The sequence below is a fragment of the Physeter macrocephalus genome, chromosome 2 (genome assembly GCF_002837175.3).
Source record: "Physeter macrocephalus isolate SW-GA chromosome 2, ASM283717v5, whole genome shotgun sequence".
In the NCBI taxonomy this organism is placed as follows: Eukaryota; Metazoa; Chordata; class Mammalia; order Artiodactyla; family Physeteridae; genus Physeter; species Physeter macrocephalus.
The window spans coordinates 74,808,856-74,832,692 of NC_041215.1; the positions used below are offsets into that span (position 1 = coordinate 74,808,856).

General features: G+C 38.5%; 1 protein-coding gene across 3 annotated transcripts in view; it reads right to left on the reverse strand.

Annotated features, from left to right (window-relative positions):
* ABCB11 (ATP binding cassette subfamily B member 11) overlaps positions 1–23,837 on the reverse strand; it is a 94,391-nt gene that overhangs the window by 42,138 nt on the left and 28,416 nt on the right. For 2 of the 3 annotated variants that reach the window (XM_024122314.3, XM_024122313.3), the window contains exons 9-17: positions 23,552–23,726; positions 16,799–16,912; positions 14,532–14,642; positions 12,200–12,325; positions 10,390–10,593; positions 8,659–8,829; positions 7,947–8,148; positions 6,956–7,025; positions 2,795–2,897 (exon numbers count right to left, since the gene is read on the reverse strand). In XM_024122314.3, coding sequence (XP_023978082.1) covers positions 2,795–2,897; positions 6,956–7,025; positions 7,947–8,148; positions 8,659–8,829; positions 10,390–10,593; positions 12,200–12,325; positions 14,532–14,642; positions 16,799–16,912; positions 23,552–23,726 — 1,276 coding nt within the window. Of the gene's footprint in view, positions 1–2,794; positions 2,898–6,955; positions 7,032–7,946; positions 8,149–8,658; positions 8,830–10,389; positions 10,594–12,199; positions 12,326–14,531; positions 14,643–16,798; positions 16,913–23,551; positions 23,727–23,837 lie in introns of all 3 variants that reach the window. The other variant, XM_024122315.3, reaches the window with a different exon arrangement.

Here is a 23,837-nt window from a genome sequence, read left to right on the forward strand (position 1 = left end):
ATGGGAGAAAATATTTGCAAATGAAGCAACTGACAAAGGATTCATCTCTAAAATTTACAAGCAGCTCATGCAGCTCTATATCAAAAAAATAAACAACCTAATCCAAAAATGGGCAGAAGATCTAAATAGACATTTCCCCAAAGAAGATATACAGATTGCCAACAAACACATGAAAGAATGCTCAACATCATTAATCATTAGAGAAAGGCAAATCAAAACTACAATGAGATATCATCTCACACCGGTTAGAATGGCCATCATCAAAATATCTACAAACAGTAAATGCTGGAGAGGGTGTGGAGAAAAGGGAACCCTCTTGCACTGTTGGTGGGAATGTAAATTGATACAGCCACTATGGAGAACAGTATGGAGGTTCCTTAAAAAACTAAAAATAGAACTACCATATGACCCAGCAATCCCACTACTGGGCAACTACTTCTTAATGTCCATGAAGATAGTGGTTGGAAGCAACCTAAGTGTCCATCAACAGATGAATGGATAAAGAAGATGTGGCGTATATATACAATGGAATATTACTCAGCCATAAAAAGGAATGAAAGTGAGTTATTTGTAGTGAGGTGGATGAACTTAGAGACTGTCATACAGAGTGAAGTAAGTCAGAAAGAGAAAAATAAATACCGTATGCTAACACATATATATGGAATCTAAGAAAAAAAAAAAAAATGGTCAGAAGAACCTAGGGGCGAGACAGGAATAAAGATGCAGACCTACTAGAGAATGGACTTGAGGATACAGGGAGGGGGAAGGGTAAGCTGGGACAAAGTGAGAGAGTAGCATGGACATATATACACTACCAAACATAAAATAGATAGCTAGTGGGAAGCAGCCGCATAGCAGAGGGAGATCAGCTCGGTGCTTTGTGACCACCTAGAGGGGTGAGATAGGGATGGTGGGAGGCAGGGATATGCAAGAGGGAAGAGATATGGGGACATATGTATATGTATAACTGATTCACTTTGTTATAAAGCAGAAACTAACACACCATATTAAAGCAATGATACTCTAATAAAGATGTTAAAAAAAAGACCAAATGCAGCCAAAAATAAATAAGTTTATTTTTAAAAATTGAATACGATTGGTGCTGTTATGTTTGAAATGTCAGTGCAGTGTTTAGTTCTTTCTCCCTTGAAGTTTATTAAACTCCTTACGTAATGCATCTTGTAGTTATGAGTGGCAGCACCATGGACATAAATGAAGAACCTGTTTCTAGAACTAGAAGAGGTGCTGAGTCCTTAATTGCAAGATGAAGTAAGCAACCATGCTTGCTAAACGTTTTCTCTCACTGGATTCATCCTGCTGCTCCTGAGACAAGGCGTTCTTCTATGAAATTTATTTAAACCAACTCTATTAGATATTGAGACCTCTATCTATTTATTATCAATATATTAAAGCCAAAAGAGATCGTTAATAATCCTTCCATCATAGTCATAAGATCGTTAAGTAGTACTTTATTCCAAATTTGGCATTGTGAATCAGTGTTTATAATTACTCCCAAAATGGATTCTCATACTGAAATTCCTTAAAGACAGTTTGAAATTACATCATATACAATGGATGTGCTTGTAATTAAAATATTCTCTGACTCATTTTCTTTGATATATCTTGTGGTTTAGACCTTATTTTACTATAAAAATTTAATTTTCCATCCTAGTTTTAAAATCCCTTGATGTCCTACTACGTGCAGCTTTGTAACTAAACAGAAAGATCAAAGAGTCTGTAGATCATGGGCAGGTTGGAACGGGACTCAACAGATTCTAGGTTTACATGTGTCAAATAAACAGAAATGTTTGCTAGGTCACATGCTTACCAAATAAAGGACCTTCCGGTTAGGTTTGACAGAGCTATTCTCAGGGCAAAGCAAGGTGCCCAAGTTGATACAAACATAAATAATATATAGTCACTAACTTTAAGAAGCTTATAATTTAGTAACAGGATAAGACAACATGACCTGAAATAAGCCTCAATAAGAAAACTGCCATGAAAAGATTCAAATGAAGAGTAATGGGGGATCAAAAATGGGAGTATCAGGGCTAAAGAATGAAGTTCAGTGATTAAGCAAGGATTTGAGGAGGCGGGATGGTCACCTTATGTGAAAGTTAGACTGTACCCACCACAGCAATAGACATCTTGATGAAGAAAGTTTAATATTGTTATATGTGTTGATTCTTCTCCTATCTCTTTCATTTTTATGTTGTTTTGAATGATGTTAAAATTAATAGTGTTAATTTTAAATGCACTCTTAAACAATTATAAAATTGTATGAACTGAACAAATGCCCATAAAACCTAATCAGTCCCCATTAATTTAAAATTTGTGATAACTTGTATATCAAATATTTCTGTTGTCAAACACTTTTGCCAAGGTTACTATATTTTAAGAAGGAGATTTAAAATTTTACAAAAACAGTTTTCAGATATCCTTAAACATTTTTAAAGGATACCTACATAATCAAATAATCTGCTAAGTACCTTTAATTTGCTTGTGTTTATTAGAATGGTTCATCTAAGAACTATCAATTAACCCTTAATAGCTCAGTTTTAGTCACCATGTATTCTTAAAAGTATTTAATTCATTTGTGTTTCTTTTTAAATATCATGTAAAACATTATGTAAAATTTAGAGTTTCCATCAGGTCTTAATGGAGTCTTCCATTTAGTTTGACTTAGTGAAATAATACTAGATAAAGGCCTAGAAAACTCATCTTCACATAAAGGGCATACAGTAGTCTCCAGGAGAGACTTCTTCCATCCCCCCATGAGCGATCGGTACCTGACCTTTCTGTCCTCTTCATAAGTAGGCTTATGATCTACAAGTGCTAATGGAGGTTCAGGTCCCAGGTAAGAAAGCTGAGACTTGGACCGTTGCCGGATGGAAGCTCTGTAAGTAAACAGAAAGATGAATTAGCCTGTAAATTATGGGCAGGTTGGAACAGGACTCAGCTGGTTCTGAGTTTACATCACTTGTGTCAAATGAACAGAAATGTTTGCTAGGTTACATGGTAACCAGATAAGGGAGCTTCCTGATCAAGTTTGATAGAGCTATTCTTAAGGCAAAGCTAATCAGTTTGGTTGCTGTGGACAGCAGGCTAGACCCTGATTCAGAGTATAACTGAGGAGGGAGAAAGAGAAGGGGGGCAAAGTTGTTCCACTAGTCCACCAAAAAAAGGTCCAAGACTCAAATCCATTCCAAACCCACATGGTTCTACTAATTGCGATAATGGCAGCGGTCCATCACTCTTACCTCCCTTCTGTTTGTAGGTTGTAGTTTTGATATCTCTCCTTCTCTCCCTCTCTCTCTTTCACCCTGATGTTTGCTTTAGCATAATGCCACCTGGATACAAATGGACCAGTAGGAGGAAAGAGGGCCACTAGTGAGGTTTTCTCCAGGCTATATACTGCCCATAGGGATGGATTTAGTTAACAAATCTCTTATTGAAATATAATTTAACTTGGTGTGTTCATTCATTCACTCGACAGAAGCTTACTGTGCACCTACAACATGCAAACCAGTGCCAGGTGCTTTGGGGGATACAAAGATTGGTCAATTACAGACTTCTCCCTAAGGAGCTTAAAACGTTATAGAAGAGCAATGTATGCATCCAACCCTGATGTAAGGGAGAATGTGGTAAGTGCTATAAGCCAGATTAATAAACAGTATGGAAATTTAAAGGAAAAAGGAATGTATATCAGGTGTTACCATAAAAGGTTTCACAGAGGAGGTGGTTAAAGTAGGATCTGGGTATCTGTAGTCTGGAGGGAAGAGCATTGCTGGTTGACAGAACCGTATAAAGAGAAGCATGGAGACAGTTACTAGTTATATATACTTAGTATAGAGCGGATACTTCCCTGAGATTTCTGGGAAGGAGACTCCTACTCTCCTCTAGATTAAACTTGAAAGTATGTGACACTGGAAGCTGTTGGCAATTATGTCAAGGAAAGAAGCTTCCTGAAAAATGAATACTGAAAAATAAGTAGAGCAGAGAAAGGAAGAGAAAGAAACTGTATATATCTTGGACAAATCATCGAAGCCGCAGCCTTGCTTGATGCCAAAGCCTCCTTGGACTATTTATTGAGTTATGTTAACTTATTCTTTCCCTTTAAAAGTTAAACCAGGTTGGCTTAGGTTTTTAGCTATTTGCAAATAGAGTCTTAAGTGATAGAGGCAATCCTGAAGACTTGAGAGGATAGAAGGTACACTATCAAAGCACTTAATCTGAAGAAGTACAGCGTAAAGAGAATGATTCAGAGATGAGGAGACCTGGATCGGCTGTGGTAGTGTGATCTAGATGGAGCTATTCATAAGTCTCTCTCTGTCATCCGTATCCAGGTGAATTTAGACTAAAACAAATACCAAGGTAGTGCCTGCCTATTATTGATGCTCATCTAGCCTTCTTGAGAAGACAGCAACGCATCAGCTGCATGACTCTAATTTGTTTCCACGTTCTGTTGATGGCATCGCCATCCCCTTCATCACCAGGGTCAACAGGCGCATTTATGTCAAGTCCTCCATCTTCCTTGCTCTTGCTCAAACTATTGCCAAGTCTCATTGTGATCAGCCATGAAACCACACCTCACCGCAATTCCCTGCTACCCAACTGGCCTCCAGGACACCCCAATCCCCTCCCACTTGGCCTGAAACTCTCCAGCAATAGAGTCATCTCTTTAAGTTAGGCTAACTAAGGTTGAGAGGTCATCTCCCGAAGGTGTGAGAAATAGGTATGTGTCAGCTAGAGAGAGCAGAGTGCATGACAGGGCTGAGACTTCAGGTCATGGGCCTAAAAAGACACTCAGAGCAGTAGAAGCCAAGGTAGGAGTATGTGCAGAAGAAGAGGGCATCAAAATATAGCTGCCTACAGCCCAGTTCTGAGCGTGGAAGACCTTGATCCTCATCCCCTCAAATTTCTATGACTTCATCTTATATTTCTTAAATCTCTTTCTCTCATTCCCTGGTGCCCACCATTCCACCTGTCTAGCATAAGCTGTCCCAGTGAGACCATGGGCAGTAAGGGTACGAGACAGGGGCCTGACCTGCCCCCTCTGGTCTGCCATAAACACCAGCATTAGAATTCTATCACACCCCTTTTCAGAAACCTACAACATCTGCCCCTCCCTTCCTCAGAAGCCGAGTGCTACTTCTCACCACAAATAAAAACAGCTAATTTGGGAATATATGCTCTCTCTCTCAACATTATTATTTAGGAAATTACTGTCATCCATGAAATTGTTCTTGAACCTAAACTATATTACTAAAGAGAGACTTAGGCATCAGAAGGACTGAAGCCAAGCAAATAAGATACAAATGAACATTTCAATGAGTCATCTTAAAAAAAAAATCTGTCAGCATACACAATAAGATATTTTTAACAGACCTTCTTACTCAAACTTATAAATCTTTCTCTGCAGGAGGTTAATAGCTACTTTCTGTGTATAGGTGGTATTTCTGTGTTTCTCTTCCTAGTCACCAAAATGGAGAATTTGTGAGAACTAATAGCCAAATAGGAAATATTTATATTAAAAATGGTTATCTGTTCCTAATAGTAAACTGTAAGTAAACTATGTAGAATGGGGAAAAAATTTTGTTCATCTGAAAAATTAAGAAAATATTAATTTTCTTGTTGACATGACCATGAGATACATCTCCTCTTTGCAACCTTTAACTTAGTGATCAATAGTTGCCTAGTCATTTTCTGTGTTTAAGAAGTTAGTTGGTATCTTCAGATTGTGATTCTAATGACCTTTATAATTTTTTTCTTCCAATCAGAAAAAAAGTGGTTAAACATGATACCAGATGTCTATAAAAATTGCCTAACATTTTTGGCAATTTTTATAGCTTCTATTTTATAGAGAAACATAAAGCTATTGTTTTATTACTTTCCAAATTCAAAAAATTCAATAAAACTAGCATTTCTTAGAATTTTTCTGAATAGACTTGTTCTTAAAAGGAAAAATAAAAATCAGTGAATATTAAAAATTAGTAAATCTGTGTTTGAACTACTTGGAGTTGTTACCTGAATATTATATTTTAAGCTTCTTTAACCATTTTCAATAAACAATTAGCTACCTTGAATGAGCAAGTCCTACACTGAGTCTTTGTTCAGAGCACAGCCTTGAATTAAATGTCCTAGAAATGGTAAACTCCATGGTGGAGAAATATGCTGTCAGTCTGTTGCCTACAAATAGTTTCCTACCTTAAGAAAAAAAGATCTTGAATAACATTTTCACAAATATAGACAAATACTCCTGGGCAGAATTATTCTTAATACATAGACTTTTAACATTAAAGGAACTTTTTTTTTTTTAACTTTTAAACCAGAATGAAAAGCTAAATTTATAGTCTTGCTATATAGCATGCTCCAAAAATATGCTTTGGAAGTCAATGCCCATGTGTTGATCTAGGAAAAAAAAAATTCATGTTTAGGAAAATTCTCTTTAAACGTCAGACAATGAATCTCTTATTTCATCTAGTTAAAGAATGATTTGACTTTGGATGGGTAACTCTGGGAGCAGAAATATTTGTAATTCAATTACAGCTCAGTCGGCTAAAGAATGAAGCTAAAGGCATGAATCTGACCTCCATTTAAGGCAGTGCTTCATACCACAGTTAGCTTTGGGACAAAAGTCTGAACAGATTTTTTAAAAATCCCCTTTCTAAGCTTAATAAACAACATTTAAACTACAGAGCATCTTTATCATGACCCCTACCCTCAATAAAATGAGAAGCCAAATTTAAACAGAAAATCTCTATGAATTGGAGACAGAAATGTCAATATAGCAAGCAAGGATTCATTTGCATGTTCATTATTACACAAGACCTGGGGCTGTGCTTAAGTAAGGGCTCTCCAGGTTGTACCTGAGGTATTGCCAGAGGATCTTAGCTGCAGAGGGCTCCTAAGAACATTTGAAAACTTTAAAATCTGCCCCGTGACTTGAGCTTACCTTAAGCTAGCTTGGTAGTTCCCTCTGCTAAAGGTCTGTTTTCTCTCAAGTAAGGTATCTTCAGTTTCATCTTTTCCTATTCAACACAACACAAGTGATCCCTTAGTGTATACAATAAGCAGAACCATATCAAAATAAAATTATTATTTACTATATTTCTCTAACATATCATTACTATGCCTGATGTTAAAACAGTCTATTAACTTTATTGCAATAAATGAAAGTTAGCACTTGTCCAGAACATTCTAACAAAAAAAACAACCCAAAAAATCAAAATACTGAGCAAGATTGAATCTTTTGAACTATATGATAGCCTATGTGTTATCACCACAGAGATAAATAACCTATAGATATAGCCGATATGAACCACAAAAAAACTTATGAGAAGCCCACTAGAGGTGGCAAAAAAAAAATGATAGACACACCAAGTTAAAAAAAAAAAACAAAACTTTTCAGAATAAATCACATGTGTTAAATGTATACAGTCACTTTACCCAATAGTGTTCACAAATCCAGATGTGATATGGTAGAGAAAGTTTGGAATGTTTGGTTAACATAGGTTGAGGTAAACCACCAAACCTGAAAATTCAGATTGAAAAAGAGAAGGTACACTAGGGCCTGAAGTATCTATCTACATTAATGAAAATAAGCATAAACCTTTTTAGTCATTGGTTAATTCACACAGCCAACTAGGGGAGAGCTCCTACTGAGTGCAGGACACTCCAGGAAGACTCCCCTATTTGCAAACTGTGAGGGAAAAAGGATGGAATTGAAAGTTCTTCCACAAAAGACCTGTGTTTTAGCTCTATGACTTGATCAATAACTAAACCTCCGGAGCATTGTTCTTTCCTTTATCATCTATATAATGTCTCCCAGGGCTTTGAGGAGAACAAATAAGATACTGTATATTAAAATGCATAGAAATCCAAAAAACATTATATATAGCTAACTATTTAATATAATGTACAAGCATAATGGAAAAGGCACTTGCCCTTTATGTCTTTTTCATTAAAGGCTTTATCTCCTTGACTTTGCAAAGTCATTAGAGTGAAGTAAACTCCTTTCCTTTCCAACAGTTCTTCATGGGTGCCTCTTTCCACTGCTGTACCATGTTCAAAACCAATAATGACGTCTGCTGCTCTAACCGTGGATAGGCGATGAGCGATGGAAATGATTGTGTGCCCATGCTGAACCTGTAAGAGTGTACAGTGCACAGTTAAGCCAGACTGTAAGACAGAGCTGACATTGACATTTGGGCAGTCTCTGAATCCACAAGTAAGGCAGATCCTCAGTTCCTGGGAAGATCCTTAAATAGGCTGTACAGACATTAGAAAATGCCAGCGTGCTTTCTTGTGGCTAATAAATGCCATCACATCACATCACACCAATCAGCAATTGGTCCGGTTGCTGCTATTAATCAACAGCTGAAAACAAAAATGGAAATTTTTTAAATCACATATTTTATGTTAGACTTAACAAGATTTAAAATTTTACACGTGCAGCTTTTAGAAGCAAATCATAATGTCTTCCATTCAACTGTGAGGAACATAATGATGAGCCAATATTTTCCAGATGGATACACTGACCCACGTAGTCCTTCTCTGTCCCTCTTTCTGTCTCTCCTCTCTCCACAGCTGCCTTTCCTACAGCAACACAAGAATTTCCACAGAGACTTATGAAAGGAACTCAGACTTTCAACAAACCTTACTCAGTGCCTCTTGCACCATGGCTTCACTCTCATTGTCCAGTGCCGAGGTGGCCATGTCCAAAAGTAGGATCTTCGGGTTTCGGACAAGGGCTCTAGCAATGGCTAGTCTTTGTTTCTGGCCGCCACTCATCTGGCCTCCTCCTTCTCCAACAAGAGTGTCAAATTGCTAGGAAGAAGGTGACATCAGTAATGAAGAGGAAGAATTTGAAGGATCCTGACCGATTCTTTACAAAGGTCCTTTCGAGCTTCCTCCTCAAGCATGAATTTTCATAGGTCCGCCTTTCACTTAAAAAGACTCTTTCCTGAAACAGGTATTATCTAATCAATATTTGTGTATAAAATAAAGATATTGATTTATCCTTTCATTCTGTGATGTAAAAATGTTTCTCTTTAGCTCAACTTCAAATAAAATGTTTCCACCACGATAAAAGTGGATCAGGGTCCTGAAAATCCATCTTAGAGGATTAGAGCATGTATCAAAGCATTGTCTCTTTCCTCTAGCTAGACAACACAGAAAAACACAATGCTAAAACTGTCTATATATTATGAATGAAAGATCAAAGTAGCTTTAAAATCATTATCATGAATAGCAAACAGTTACTGAGTATCTTGCATGTCTAGCGTTATATTGGAATCTCACAATGGGGCATTGTGGTCAGACTCTTACCTTGCTTATTATTAGCCAACATAAGTTGAGCACCTACCATGCAGAAAGCATGAATCTGAGCCCTCTACACATATCATCATATTTAGTCCTCACAGATGCCACATGAGGTAGGTACTACTATTCTCCTCAATTGATGCATAAGGAAATACTGGGGCCTGAGGGGGCAAAGTAACTTGCCCAAGTTCATAAGGCTTGCAAGTAGAGAAGCTGGGATTTGTATGGAGGCAGACTGATTCTAAAGCTTTATACTTTTTAAACACTAGACTATATAATACTCACAGCTGAAATCCTATTCATACAAACATTTTAGAAGGCTGAGTAGGAAGTATTCTAGAGCAAGGACTCTGGAGCCAGACCACCTGGATAAGACCCTTGTCTCTCCTGCCTTGGAACCTCAATTCTCCATCGGTAGATGTGGATAATAATAGTAGCTGCCTGACAGGATGATTGTGAGAGTTAAATGAATTAATAGATGTCAAGTGCTTAGAACAGTGCCTGATATGTAGTAAGCACTAACTATGTGTAAACTAGTAATAATAACTCTTCCATTTAGCAGACCATTGGCCGCAAAATCCGTACAAGTATATTATTAGGGAGTTGGTTTTTGTTGTCGGGTTGTATAAAGTGAAGATAAATGAGGAAATTTTGAATATGTGAGATACAGTACTGAAGACACAGTATTAGCTGCCCAAGCACAAGAAAATTAAAGAGCAGTGACAATGAAAGCCATCAAAAGGGCATTGTGAAAGTTACTGCCACATGACAAATTTATCATCCGCTTAGATAAATGCTTAATAGACAGAATAGGAAATTGTATCTGGGTCAAAGGAACTTTTAAAAGAAAGCTACCCCAGTTTGGTAGGTTTTTAATATATTAACAACAATATATTTTCAGACAAAGGGGAGAAACTCAAGATACATTTCTGGGCATAAAATTAAAACATGACATTAAGATTTTAATAATTTAGGAATCAAATGAAAAGAAATGCACATTACTGTGTAATTTTTTTGCCTTCTATGACTTCTGAGTTTCCCTCTGGAATGAGAGGCTAGGGATACCTGTGGCAGGTCCATGATGAAGCTGTAGGCATTGGCTTCCTTGGCAGCTCGGACTATATCTTCCATCGTTGCATCTTCTCTGCCATAGCGAATATTCTCTGCAATGGTGGTGGAAAACAAAACAGGCTCTTGTTCCACTATCCCGATCTGAGCTCTAAGCCACTGAATGTTAAGAGAGCGAATGTCATGGCCATCCAAGGTCACCTAGAGAACAAGAATACAAGGTCACTTCTCTTGGAATCCTTCAGAGCTCTGAGTCATACTACTAGGTTGTACTTGACCTATGGGGAGAAAAAAAAGAGACCAAGAAGATTGTAAAAGAAACAATTCCTCTTACAATGTGGTTGTTAATGTGAGGATGACAACATAAATTGAAATCAAGTATAGCTGTAGGACAATTCACTGTAGAAACACAATTGGTATAAAGCTCACTTGATATAGTTTAACATGATTGGCCCAGGAGTAGAAAAGTTTTTAATTCCTTAATAAAGAGTAGAGTCAGTTATTCACCATACTTTGAATATTTTTATCTTTTGACTTGAGGCCAAAATGAACTTCAAAATACACAATGAAAATAAGCAATGATCTCTATCTTGTATATATATGTTTAGGACAAAATCTTACTTTCTGGCCAGACTCATCAAATGACACTTGGCTGTTCAAAAGTAATTGAAACTGTAAGTGCGATAAGTAAATAAATACTACTATTAGAAAAAAGTAAAAATTTTACATCAAGAAAACATGATTTCTATATATTCAGAATATAGTTATGGTGGTATGTAGCAAAGAATACCCAATCAGAGAACAAAGTGTCTGTGAAAAAAGAGAACTCTATCACATTTGCCATGTCATTCTGACAGTATATGCATTATATAGAGCTCATTGCATGGAAGTCATTTAATATACAGTCAAATGATCCTATCTAAAGGCATCAAGGAGATGTTGACAAGAATGATTTTGAGGCAGAGTGAAAAGAGCATAGCCTTTGGCATCCAATAGATCTGGGTTCAGATCTCAATCTCTCTCCTTCCTCATCTGCAAAACAGGCATATTTATCTTGGAGGTCACTGTGAAAATAAGTGATGATTTTCATAAAGCACTTGACATATAATATTGATAAATAGCAACTATTAATATTTTTTTTTTAGTTTCAATCTATGTTTAGTCAGATAAACACAAGGAGAAAGAAACAGTGGTTTTTTAACCTAACTTCTCAAAGCAATAATCAAGAGCTGTTCTCTGTTAATTCTGGTCATGTAAGCTTTCTTTTTTTTTGTGGTATGCGGGCCTCTCACTGTTGTGGCCTCTCCCGTTGCGGAGCACAGGCTCCGGACGCGCAGGCTCAGCGGCCATGGCTCACGGGCCCAGCGGCTCGGCGGAACGTGGGATCTTCCCGGACTGGGGCACGAACCCGTGTCTCCTGCATCGGCAGGCGGACTCTCAACCACTGCGCCACCAGGGAAGCCCATGTAAGCTTTCTTATACTTAGCCTTTGGAGAACCTTAGGGAACAATAATAATTTTGTTACATTGAGAAGAAAGAAATGGAAATGTTCCCTCACTGAAGAGGCAGCAATACCATTTTGAACGTATCTGCACATTCAGTTACATCACTGAGCATATGGACTGGTTATTTATCGAACACAACCACCATAGAGGGAATTAGTCCAATTGGTTCCGTCAAAAATCATTGTCAACTATGCAGATGTCAGGATGCCCTCAGTGTATGCTAGGTCTTTGTGTCTGACCAATGTATAACCATTTGCAATTTCCTTTCCCTGTGGATTAAGAAGTTTCTAGAAAATACACACCATGCCTTCACTGGGGTCATAGAATCGCTGAATGAGCTGCAGTGCCGTGCTTTTCCCAGCTCCACTGGATCCTACCATAGCTGTCATTTCCCCTGATTTAATGACCATGCTTAAGTTATTTAAAATCTGCAGAGAAAAGAAAAGAGCAATGTTCAGATTGCTGTCAATTAGGCTACAAGTTAGAATGCTTTGTGAGGACACTGTGTATGTGTTTACTTACGCCCTCACAGCAATATCCACTGATTTCCCTCAATAACCAGAAAAATTAGTAAACAATGCCTGGGATGTGGTTTTAGCATTTAGCACATTACTTAGTAATAAACTGATAGCTGTAGCCAACAAATAAAACACTGTTGAAGTAAATAAACCAGGCCAACTTTGAGAAGTATGTTCCAGAATCTAATTTAAAATGTTTCTGACATGTCAGGATACCTCAAGGAGAACTGTCCCAATTAGCTTAGGGGAGAAAACCACTTAGTAGTAGAAGACTTTATTAAAACAAACTACTGGCATTAGGAGAAGAAGATAAAACAGAAATGACATAAATGTATTTCAATTCAACCGGTATTTGTTGAACACCTATTATGAACTAGCTCCGAACAGATATCATAAATGAAGCTTTCAGTCATCTGTTCAAAAATCTTTACTGAGTAAGAACTACCTTGTGATCTATATTTCACAAAGCACTTTTACATATGTTGACATTTAATGTTTATATATATATATATGTGCTATATTACAGTAATCAAAAATAAACTTCAGAAATGTTATCAGAATATATGTAACTATGTTTTATATACAGATATGTATGAGGGGTGTGTGTGTGTATATATATATATATATATTTACCTACATTATAAGTATGTAGTATTAGAATTAAGTTGCATGGGATTGAGTTCTGTGGGGGTAATAGAAAGAGTATTAAGAAAGGGTAGCTAACTATGGAAAAGAGTACAAAGTTTCCTCAAAATATTAAAAATGGAACTGCCATATGATCCAGCAATTTCACTTCTGTGTATTTACCAGAAGAAAACAGAAACAATAATTTGAAAAGATACATGCATACCAGTGTTCATTGCAGTATTATTTACAATAGCCAAGATATGGAAGCAACCTAAGTATCCATCGATAGATGAATGAAGAAAATGTGGTATACACATATAAACACACACACACACACACACACACAATGGAATATTACTCAGCTATAAAAAATTAAATCTTGCCATTTGTGACAACATGGATAAATCTAGAAGGTATTATGCTAAGTGAAATAAGTCAGACAGAGAAAGACAAATACTGAATGATCTTACATGTGGAATCTAAAAAACAAAATAAACAGACAAGCAAAACAAAATGAAAATAGACTCAGAGATACAGAGAACAAAGGAGTGGTTCCCAGAGGGGAAAATAAGTGAAGGGGATAAACAAGTATAAGCCTGCAGTTATAAAACAAAGGCACGTAGATATAACATACAGCATAAGCAACATGGTCAATAATATTGTAATAAATTTGTATGGGGACAGAGGGTTACTAGACTTATCGTGGTGATCATTTCATAATGTATGCAAATGTAAAATCGCTATGTAGTATACGTGAAACCAGCACAATATTGTACATCAACTATATTTCAATTAAAAAAAATAAAAAGAAAAGGTGGCTAAAGATACTCTTTTAAAAATGAGGAATAAGTCTCTTCCCAAAGCCAGTTCATTTGGGGAGTAGATCCTAATTTTCCTGTGGGGTAAATTGGCTTTAAAGATACTTGCTCAGTAGGTGCGGGAAAACTGTAAATTTTCTTCACCATGTGCCCTGGACAATCACCTAGTACAAGACATGTGACCATAATATCACAAGATTACCTTTCCTTCAAGGACTGATCTAGAGATCCTTGTGAACTTATGGATGGGAAATAAAAAACGTCAAAGACAGCAGCTTTCCTTTGCCACTTCATACCCTACCCACTCAGTGTCCCGCCTTCTGCAGGCTTTAAGGAGGTGGTTGATAAGCCATCCTTCTGGATTGTTCTGATTGCTTTGCAGTTTGTTTAGCTTGTGCTCACAGTGACAGCATCTGCCACTCATTTTAACAGAGCATCACTCAGTTGACTTAACCTGAATGTGCTACCAGACTGTGTTCCCACCAGAGAGATTTGCATATATTATTATCACAAGGAATATGGTTTGTGGCCTGAGGAACGACAAGACACCTGAGGACACTTCCAGAGAAACGTGTCTCCCTGCCTCGTTCCTGGAAAATAAGTCATGCTTCATAAAAACAATTATTCTGTGGCTCTGGAAATGAATCATCAAAGAAGAAATTGGCACTTACCTTCACTTCTGGTCTGGAAGGATAGTGGAAGGTCACATTATGGAATTCAATTTCACCCTTAATTCGATCCAACTTGTAACCATCTTCTGACATGCAGTCAATGAGGGGTTTCTGGAGTAGAATATAAAAGGAATATAGCAACAGCATGTATTATATGCATTTACTGTCCATCTCAGTTTGAACCGATTCATAAAACAGAACAACAACCAGGTAAAACACTGCAGTGATATGCCAAAGATAAGTTGCTTCCACATTAAATATGCATTAATGATAGTAATAATATTCACTACCATTCACTGAGAAATTAATGTGAGATTATTACTATTGTAATTACTATTACTATATAATAGTATTAATATATTACATATATTTATATATAACCAAACTTACATAAATAATTAATATACAATTAATATAAAATATGTCAATGATCATATAATTGGTATAAAATATTATCACATTAATTTAATTAATTAGTATTTATTGTATACTACTATGATATATTATTCAATAATGACAATAAAATAATATAATAGGTTGGCCAAAAAGTTCGTTTGGGTTTTTCCATAAGATGTTATGGAAATATATAGTATTGATCTATAATTAATATATTAGTATATAATATATTGATATTATTATGGAGTATTATAAATTGAGATACCACAGAAGACAATGTACAAGGTGTTTTAATATGCTTTTTTCATTTATGTAATCATCACTGTAACCTAACTAGATGGGTGATACACCCATTTGTTCACTTGAGGAAGTAGAGGCATCTCAAGAAGCCAAGGTCCAGTAGTACCCAACATTTTTTTTTTTTTTTTTTTTGCGGTAGGTGGGCCTCTCACTGCTGTGGCCTCTCCCTTTGCGGAGCACAGGCTCCGGACGCGCTGGCTCAGCGGCCATGGCTCACGGGCCCAGCCGCTCCGCGGCACGTGGGATCCTCCCGGACCGGGACACGAACCCGTGTCTCCTGCATCGGCAGGTGGACCCTCAACCACTGCGCCACCAGGGAAGCCCAGTACCCAACATTTGAGTATCTATTGTAGATGATGATTAAAACTAACTCAAGTGGTGTCTTCAAATATACCGACTTTCAACTGATATGCTGAATTCCACCTCTGTTTTTGTTAGTGGTGAGCCTAATTCAGAACTTAACCATCATGGCTAGGTCATCAGACAAGAGTGAGGGTCATCTCCGTCTACCAGAACACTCCAGGGTCAACTTCTTCCCTCCCCCTCACTAGTGAGAGCAATTCATCATCATATCTCTATTTGGGGCTACAGTGGCATCTATTTCTTCTTCTTTGGTCTCTAGTAAAAATAATAAAATAATTTTTAAACGCCTTAATTTTTTGTAATCGTTTCAGGGCCCTTTCAGACTCGTCATCTTATTTGAGCATGCAACAACCCTAAGAATGAGATAGACTTTGGATAGCTCTATGTGGTTTTCAACAATCTTTTTATACCCCAATAAAAGAAACCCCAAAATATAAAACAACATATTGCCACCTCCCCGCTTCTGTTCTTGAATTTTGACCTCTCTAGCTTGACCTCTGATGTCCTTCAATAACTTAACCAGGGAAATCCTAGCCAGGCTGCCAGGGTCCTTTACAAGCTTGTAGACTTTCTGTCAGATTTAGAAGTTAATCTAATCTTATGAACTTGGTCTTAAAGTCCTGCATGATCTGGCCCCTTCCCATTCCTCCAGCTTGTGTGTCTCTTCCTCACTCTGTTCAGTCACACTGACTTTTAGTTCCTTGCATTCACCAAGCCCTTTTCCAACCTGGAGATCTCTTCCATGAACACCTGCCTGCTCTCACCTCTCAGGCATCTCTCCTCCCACGAGTCCCCTTTTGCATGGCTGACTCACCTCCTTCAGTTCTCAGCTCAAAAACGTTGTCACTGTCACTAAATTTAAATGCTCCTTCCCCCACCCCAACCACTATCACACTGACCTATTTTATTTCCTTCCTTGTACTTATCACCATCTAATATTCTTATCTTTGAATGTGCCTACTTCGGTATTGCCTATTTCTCATACGATATGAGCGCAAGGGCCTTATTTCTTCTATTTCACTCTTGCACTGCCAGCTCAGAATGGGGTCTGGCTCATGACAGCACTTATTTAAGAACTGCTGAATTAAGGGCATTGTGATAGTTTCTCATATTTTTTAACATTGAGGATAAATTCCTCGTGAGTTCATTCCTCCCCAGGTTGGGCAGCCCCAACCTGCTAATGGCCTTTACTTTTGGCTTTTACATACACGGTCCATTGTCTCAAAAATGCTGGTGGCTGCTGCACGGCCAGCTGCAAAGGCTTCCAAACAGGAAGAGGCATTGCCAAGATTTAAAGCGCCTACTATGACACTGAGGAATATCTGTAATAAAAAGAGATAAACATAGTTTTCATCAATTTGTAAATAGTCTTCACTGTCATTTGGGCTGCCCATGTGAACCCAAAGATTTCTCAGAAATATTCTTCTGTGGGAGTTTGAAAGCTAAATAGCTCTTTGGAAACACTAGGAACAGTTTTTGTTCTGCAAAGTAGCTCCAATTTTTCTACTGTTTTGATTTAAAAGACTACATTATTTTTGGTTGAACATCACTATTCTACAAAGAAGAACATGTTTTCAGATCAGTAAGAGGTCTAAGCAAGGCAGCATATAGACACTGAGTGGGTTAGAGTAGTGATCCATAATTGATTCATATATAAACAGCCTTAGAATGTTAAAGACTTCTGGTTAAAGGGTTGTTGAAATGATAAAGACACTGTGATTAGCTTGATTGTCCTAGAGACTGGTACATGCAAAATATGCCTACTACTACTGCTACTGCTATATTCCTGCTACTAGTGAACTAGTTTTTAGGATAACTACTGCTATACTACTACTAGCAATAATAACAATAATAGTAAGGTATGTGTTTAAGTCCTCTACTCGTATTACTTCATTTAATCCTTACAACAGAAGAGGAAACAGAGGTGTATGGAGGCTGCCTAACTTACCCAATGTCTCAACGTGTATTAAGGGGTAGAGCATTATTTGAATCCAGGCTCTTGATTGACGTTTTGTCCAGCTCCCAGGCTCATCTACCGCTGCTGCACACAAGTGGAGTGGCCAGGTTCCTGGGCAGAGCTGGGGAAGCTCTTCTTTGACTCACCAACCTGGCCATCTCATTAAGTTAGGGGAAGTCTACCTGATCATGATCAGATGTTCCTACCCAACAGCACTCTGTTTTTTGTTTTTTGTTTTTAACGTCTTTATTGGAGTATAATTGCTTTACAATGGTGGGTTAGTTTCTGCTTTATAACAAAGTGAATCAGTTATACATATACATATGTCCCCATATCCCCTCCCTCTTGCGTCTCCCTCCCTCCCACCCTCCCTATCCCACCCCTCTAGGTGGTCACAAAGCACCGAGCTGATCTCCCTGTGCTATGCGGCTGCTTCCCACTAGCTATCTATTTTACGTTTCGTAGTGTATATATGTCCATGCCACTCTCTCACTTTGTCACAGCTTACCCTTCCCCCTCCCCATATCCTCAAGTCCATCCTCTAGTAGGTCAGCACTCTGTTTTTAATCAGTGCTGTTTATAAAGAGGCAAAGAGGCAATTCCTCATGTTGGCCTCTAGGAGAAGCACAAGACTTCACCCTTTCAGCTAAAGAATGAACTTTAGTAACGTGACTCACATGGAGGCTGTTTCGTTGGCCACCATCTATTGAGGACTAGAGTTATTTTCTGAGCTAAAATAAAGGTTGGCACCTGCATGAATGTAGCCTTTTTCGGGTAGTCAAATGAACCTAGTCTGTGGTGGTTTCATGAGCTGGATTCTTCCCATGGGTTATAGCATATCAGGGCAAAATACCTGAGTCCCTCCCCATTCTCTTTCTCCCTTATGGCTGAACCATGGGGCTTCTCAAAGCCAGTCAGGCATCTCCTCCCTCTCAGTAACCTCTCTATTCCATATATCCGGATGCTGTGGGCCAGCCCCTTCTTGCCTTCACCCTGAATTCCCTATTCTAGGCATGGGGACAAACATTCTCTCCTCATCTGTCCTTCATCTGTCCATCTGTCCTTTTCCTTAATTATGGCAGGTACTTCCTCCCATTGGCAGATTACTTACTATCTCAAGCCCCGGTAGTTCATCATCTGTAACACAGGGATAATGATTGCATATACCTCAAGGGATTGTTATGAGAAGTAAATGATAATGTGTGTAAAGGTGATTAATCCAATGTCAGCCACATAAATAATAGTGATGATGATGATGAAAGAAGTGAGATTCCACACTTAGGAAGTGAGAAGATGAACAGACCGAACAGTACTTGTGGTCTAATTTGTGTTAAGACCACCCTCATCAGAGGTCTTTCTAACTGAGCAAAAGAAGCATTCCACATGTCCTAGTTCAGGGGTCAGTAAACACTTTCCATAAAGGGCCAGTTAGTAAAGATTTTAGGCTTTTTAAGCTATATGGGCTGAAGCAATTATTCAACTCAATTCCTTGACTATGTAGTACAAAAGCAGTCATAGACGGTAGGAAATGAATGACTGTAGCTATGTTCCAATAAAACTTTATTTACAAAAACGGGCCACAGGCTGGATTTAACTTGTGGGCCATGGTTTGCTGATTCTAGACCAACTCACTGGCGGCCTGAACTGAAGTTTGGAGTCAAACCCTTGCTCAGCCTGGCTTTGCAAGCACTACCTCAAGCAAACATCTCTCTCGGGGTCCTCAGGGAAAGAGGGAGTGAGACAGACAGAGGTACACATCCTAATACCATCGCAGTAGCTAGCACACATCATTTCTCACCCCAAATATCTCACTCTTCAGCCCTGTGGACTGTGGTGTGGGAATAGGGAGGGCAAAAGAGACCTCTGGGGAATAATTTATCTGTGGGTGTGCTGTGCTGGAGAAAAGGGGATCTGTTCATAGAAAATAAACTTATGGTCACCAAATGGGAAAGAGGGGGAGGGATAAATTAGGAGTTTGGGATTAATGGATACACATTACTATATATAAAATAGATAAACAACAAGGTCCTACTGTATAGCACAGGGAATTATATTCAATATCTTGTAATAACCTATAATGGAAAAGAATCTGAAAAAGTATATATATACATATATATAAAACTGAATCACTTTGCTCTACACCTGAAACTATCACAACATTGTAAATCAACTAGAGTTCAATTAAATAAGTAAATAAATTAATTAAATAAAAAGGGATCTGTGGCCCCTTGGAAGAGATTCAGAAACAGGAAAATAATAGTTAATGGGTCAAGCCTCAGAGTCACAGAGATCTGAGCTCAAATCCTACCCTGTGCTATCTGGCATATATTTCTCAACCTCATGGCTCCATTTCATTTTTAACTGGTAGCATAATGGCATCAATTACAGAATGAAGTTGTGAGTATTACACATGGTAATTATATTAAATACTTCACTCAGTGCTTGACACCTTGTATACACTGAATAATGATCCTCTCTATTACTGCTGTTACTTTTTCATTATCGAGTCCTGAAACTTAAGAGGGGCATGAAAGAGCAGCCATCAGCACCTTTCAGTTCCCTTTCATCTTTTTTTCGTAATAGATCATAGAGTATGTTTTTTGTCCATGTACAAGTGATACTAATTACAGTCATTTACGTGAAATACTTACCATTTATGCCCAATTACCGTGCAGCCAATAATGATTTTGTGCATCACAAAATGTGTTAGATTAACCTAATTGTTAATTAGTTTAATGTATTAAAAACACTCAACTCAGCTTATGCAAACTCGGCCTTTATAGTTTGTTGCTCAGAGCATGGCCAAAAAAGTGCATGCGCGCGCGCGCGCGCGCGCGCGCGCGCGCGCGCGCGCGAGAGAGAGAGAGAGAGAGAGAGAGAGAGAGAGAGAGAGAGAGAGAGAGAGAGAGAACCAGAAAGGGAATGCTTACCAATGATTATACTGTTAAAGAATGTCTCTCATCTTCCCAAAGAAAAGTTTCTTAAGATGTAAGTGGAGGCTTGCAAGGAAAAGTTTAGGAAAAGGAGGTGAGGTTAGTTATTGATTATTAAAATGTTAGAGACACATAGTGTGCCATGTCTGCACATAGTAAGTACTCAAGAAATATCAGTTGAGAGAAGGAATTATTTACAGAAGGTATAGAGTAGCCTGTAATCCAACGGGCAGGAAACTCGAAGGTGAGAACTTGTTAAATGAGTTAAACAAGGACACCGTTAGACCGAGGTGGCTTTAATGCCACCTAATGTAGCAGCCTACATAAGCGACCAGAACGTAAGCCTGCATGCCTCAAGGCTAAGAAATCAAAACCTAAGGACAACCAATCACAAACAGCCAATTAGGCTTTCCCCAATAAGGTAATTACTTAAGCTACTGTCGATCAAATAATTCCTTTGTTTGCTTCCTCCTCTTCTCTATAAAAGTCTTTCCCCTAGCTTTTTTTTTTTTTTTTTTTTTTTTTTTTTTTTTGTGGTACGGGGGCCTCTCCCTGTTGTGGCCTCTCTCGTTGCAGAGCACAGGCTCTGCGGACGTGCAGGCTCAGCGGCCACGGCTCACGGGCCCAGCTGCTCCGCGGCATGTGGGATCTTTTTTGTGGTACGGGGGCCTCTCACTGTTGTGGCCTCTCCCGTTGCGGAGCGCAGGCTCCGGACGCGCAGGCTCAGCGGCCATGGCTCACGGGCCGAGCTGCTCCGCGGCATGTGGGATCTTCCCGGACCGGGGCACGAACCCGTGTCCCCCGCATCGGCAGGCGGGCTCTCAACCACTGCGCCACCAGGGAAGCCCTCCCCTAGCTTTTATTAATAGACCCCCTCTAACCACTTCTGGTTTGGTGTGCCCAACAGGAATTATGTTTTCTCAAACAAACTTCTAAAAATTTTAATATGCCTCAGTTTATCTTTTAACAGCACCATAAAATTGGATCTTCACTGGAGAGAGTTACCAAGGGTAACTCAGTGGAAATTCAGTGATTCCAACTGGAATTGTGTATTTTCAATTTACCATTTTTTCATTTTTCCCTCTGAACTGTTATTTGTACACACTTCTGTCCCCTCCTTGCAGGCAAGGAATCAAAAGAAGGATGTCTTTTCTCAGTGCATATCTTTCTGCAGAGCAAGCAGATACAAGCTGCTGAGACTAAAGTCAACTACTGGTATTTCTAGTTTGGTAAAGTTGAAAGTTCTTAAGAATCATGAGGTCAAAAAAGACAAAGGACTTTATAGTCAGATTTTAGACCTGCAGTACTTTCACTGGCTCTTCAAATGTGCAAAGCTATATTAAAGTTATTAAGAAAGTGGTTAAATTACGATAATAGTAACACTTTCCATCTATGCTATCCCTTTAAGGTTTACAAAACATTTTAACATGATTTATCATATTTAATTTTTTAAACAAACTTCAAGTGATGCCAGCTGTTTATCTTTCAAAGAAAAACTGAATTTTAAAAAGTCATTCTTAGTGTATTACCATGCTCTTAATGAAATAAAGTCAGTGCCTTAGAATGATTATGGTCTGACCTCTAATAATCATTTCTATTTGCAAGTGAAATTTCTATTCAACTTTCCCTAGAGATGTATTTATATAAAAGCAGTAGGTCTTAAATTGCAGGCTTCTGGCTAGCAAATTTCTGGTGCACAAAATTTTGGTATTTTGCTTTATTTAATTGATGCCTGTCCTACCTAGAATCTGGAGCCAAAATATTTTTTTAAAGAATCTTATATGAAACTACTTCCATGCTTTTAAAATTAATATAATTTATTGAATAATTAACAGACCAAATGGAACATATATTTCATGGTTTACCTCCCTGACCTCATGGAGCTTACTGTGTGAGGGTGGGAAGGGACAGGAACAAATGTAAATAAATGCAAGTGTTCAGATTCATTCAAGGACTCTGAAGGAAAAGTTCAGCAAACCATGCAGGAGAATAAAAGATTGGATGAGCATGGAAGACCTGACTGGGGAAGTGCCATCCAGCTGGAAATTTGAACAATGACAACAGTCTAACTGTAAGGAGAGGCGCTGTAAGCTAAGGAGGAAAGGTGAGCGGGAGGAAGAGCTTTCCCTGACTCCATCCACACCTGCTATTCACTGTCGAGGTCCCTGTCCTCTGTAGCATATAATACCATCATCATTACGCATTATGTGATTATTTATTGTTTAGCTTCCCCACTAAACTGTAAATTCCATCAAGGCAAATATCACATTTCTTTTGCTCACCACTGAATTCTCTACACTTTGCATGAGTCTGGCATATAGTAGATGCTCAATAATTAATTCTTGAAAGGACAACTGAAAAGATACTGGAAATTAAAGTAGCCAAGGGGGCTTCCCTGGTGGCGCAGTGGTTGCGCGTCCGCCTGCCGATGCAGGGGAACCGGGTTCGCGCCCCGGTCCGGGAGGATCCCACGTGCCGCGGAGCGGCTGGGCCCGTGAGCCATGGCCAATGAGCCTACGCGTCCGGAGCCTGTGCTCCGCAACGGGAGAGGCCACAGCAGAGGGAGGCCCGCACACCACAAAAAAAAAAATAAAAATAAAAATAAATAAAGTAGCCAAGGCATTAGCTATAGCATGGCTACAGTGCAAGTGAGAAATAAAATATACTTGTATTACCTGTTCAGTTGAGGATATTATTGGCTTTGCATTTTAGTAACTATGAGTGAGTGTATTTAACAACTATGTCCATTAGCACATATCTTATGCCATTATTAAGCTCAACCACATAAGCTGTTAATTTTTAGCTAGGAGATCCCTGACTTTCCATTTTCATCTTTTGGACTCAATCAGAAAAATCATTGTTTTACAGCTATAAAATCTTCCGTTGATTGGAAAGCATGAAATCACGAGTCTCAGCATCCCTTTACTATAAAAGGCATACAGATGGACTCCATCAAATCGTTGAGGCTTTCCTCCTTCAGACACGAATGGGATAAACAGAATGCCTTCACTGTGGACTTCTCTGAGATACCGGCAGGAAATGTTCTATCTAGGTCATCAAGACGGAAGTACCTGGACAAGGGTTCCTGCTGTATATTCTCCATCATCCAGGACGAGTCTGGAGCCATACCAGAAGGCCAGAGCATAACACAAGAAGATGAGACACCACATGAATCCAGTAAAGAATCCCATCACTATCCCTTTTCTAATTCCCCAATGCTGGGCAAACACAAGATTTTTCTCATACCTGTGAAGAGAAAACATTTGAGTCTATTTCAGCAACAGCAACAGCAGCAGCAGCAGTTCAAGTTAAAATGTTTAAAACAGGTCACAATGCAGTGGTTTTAATCAATGATTA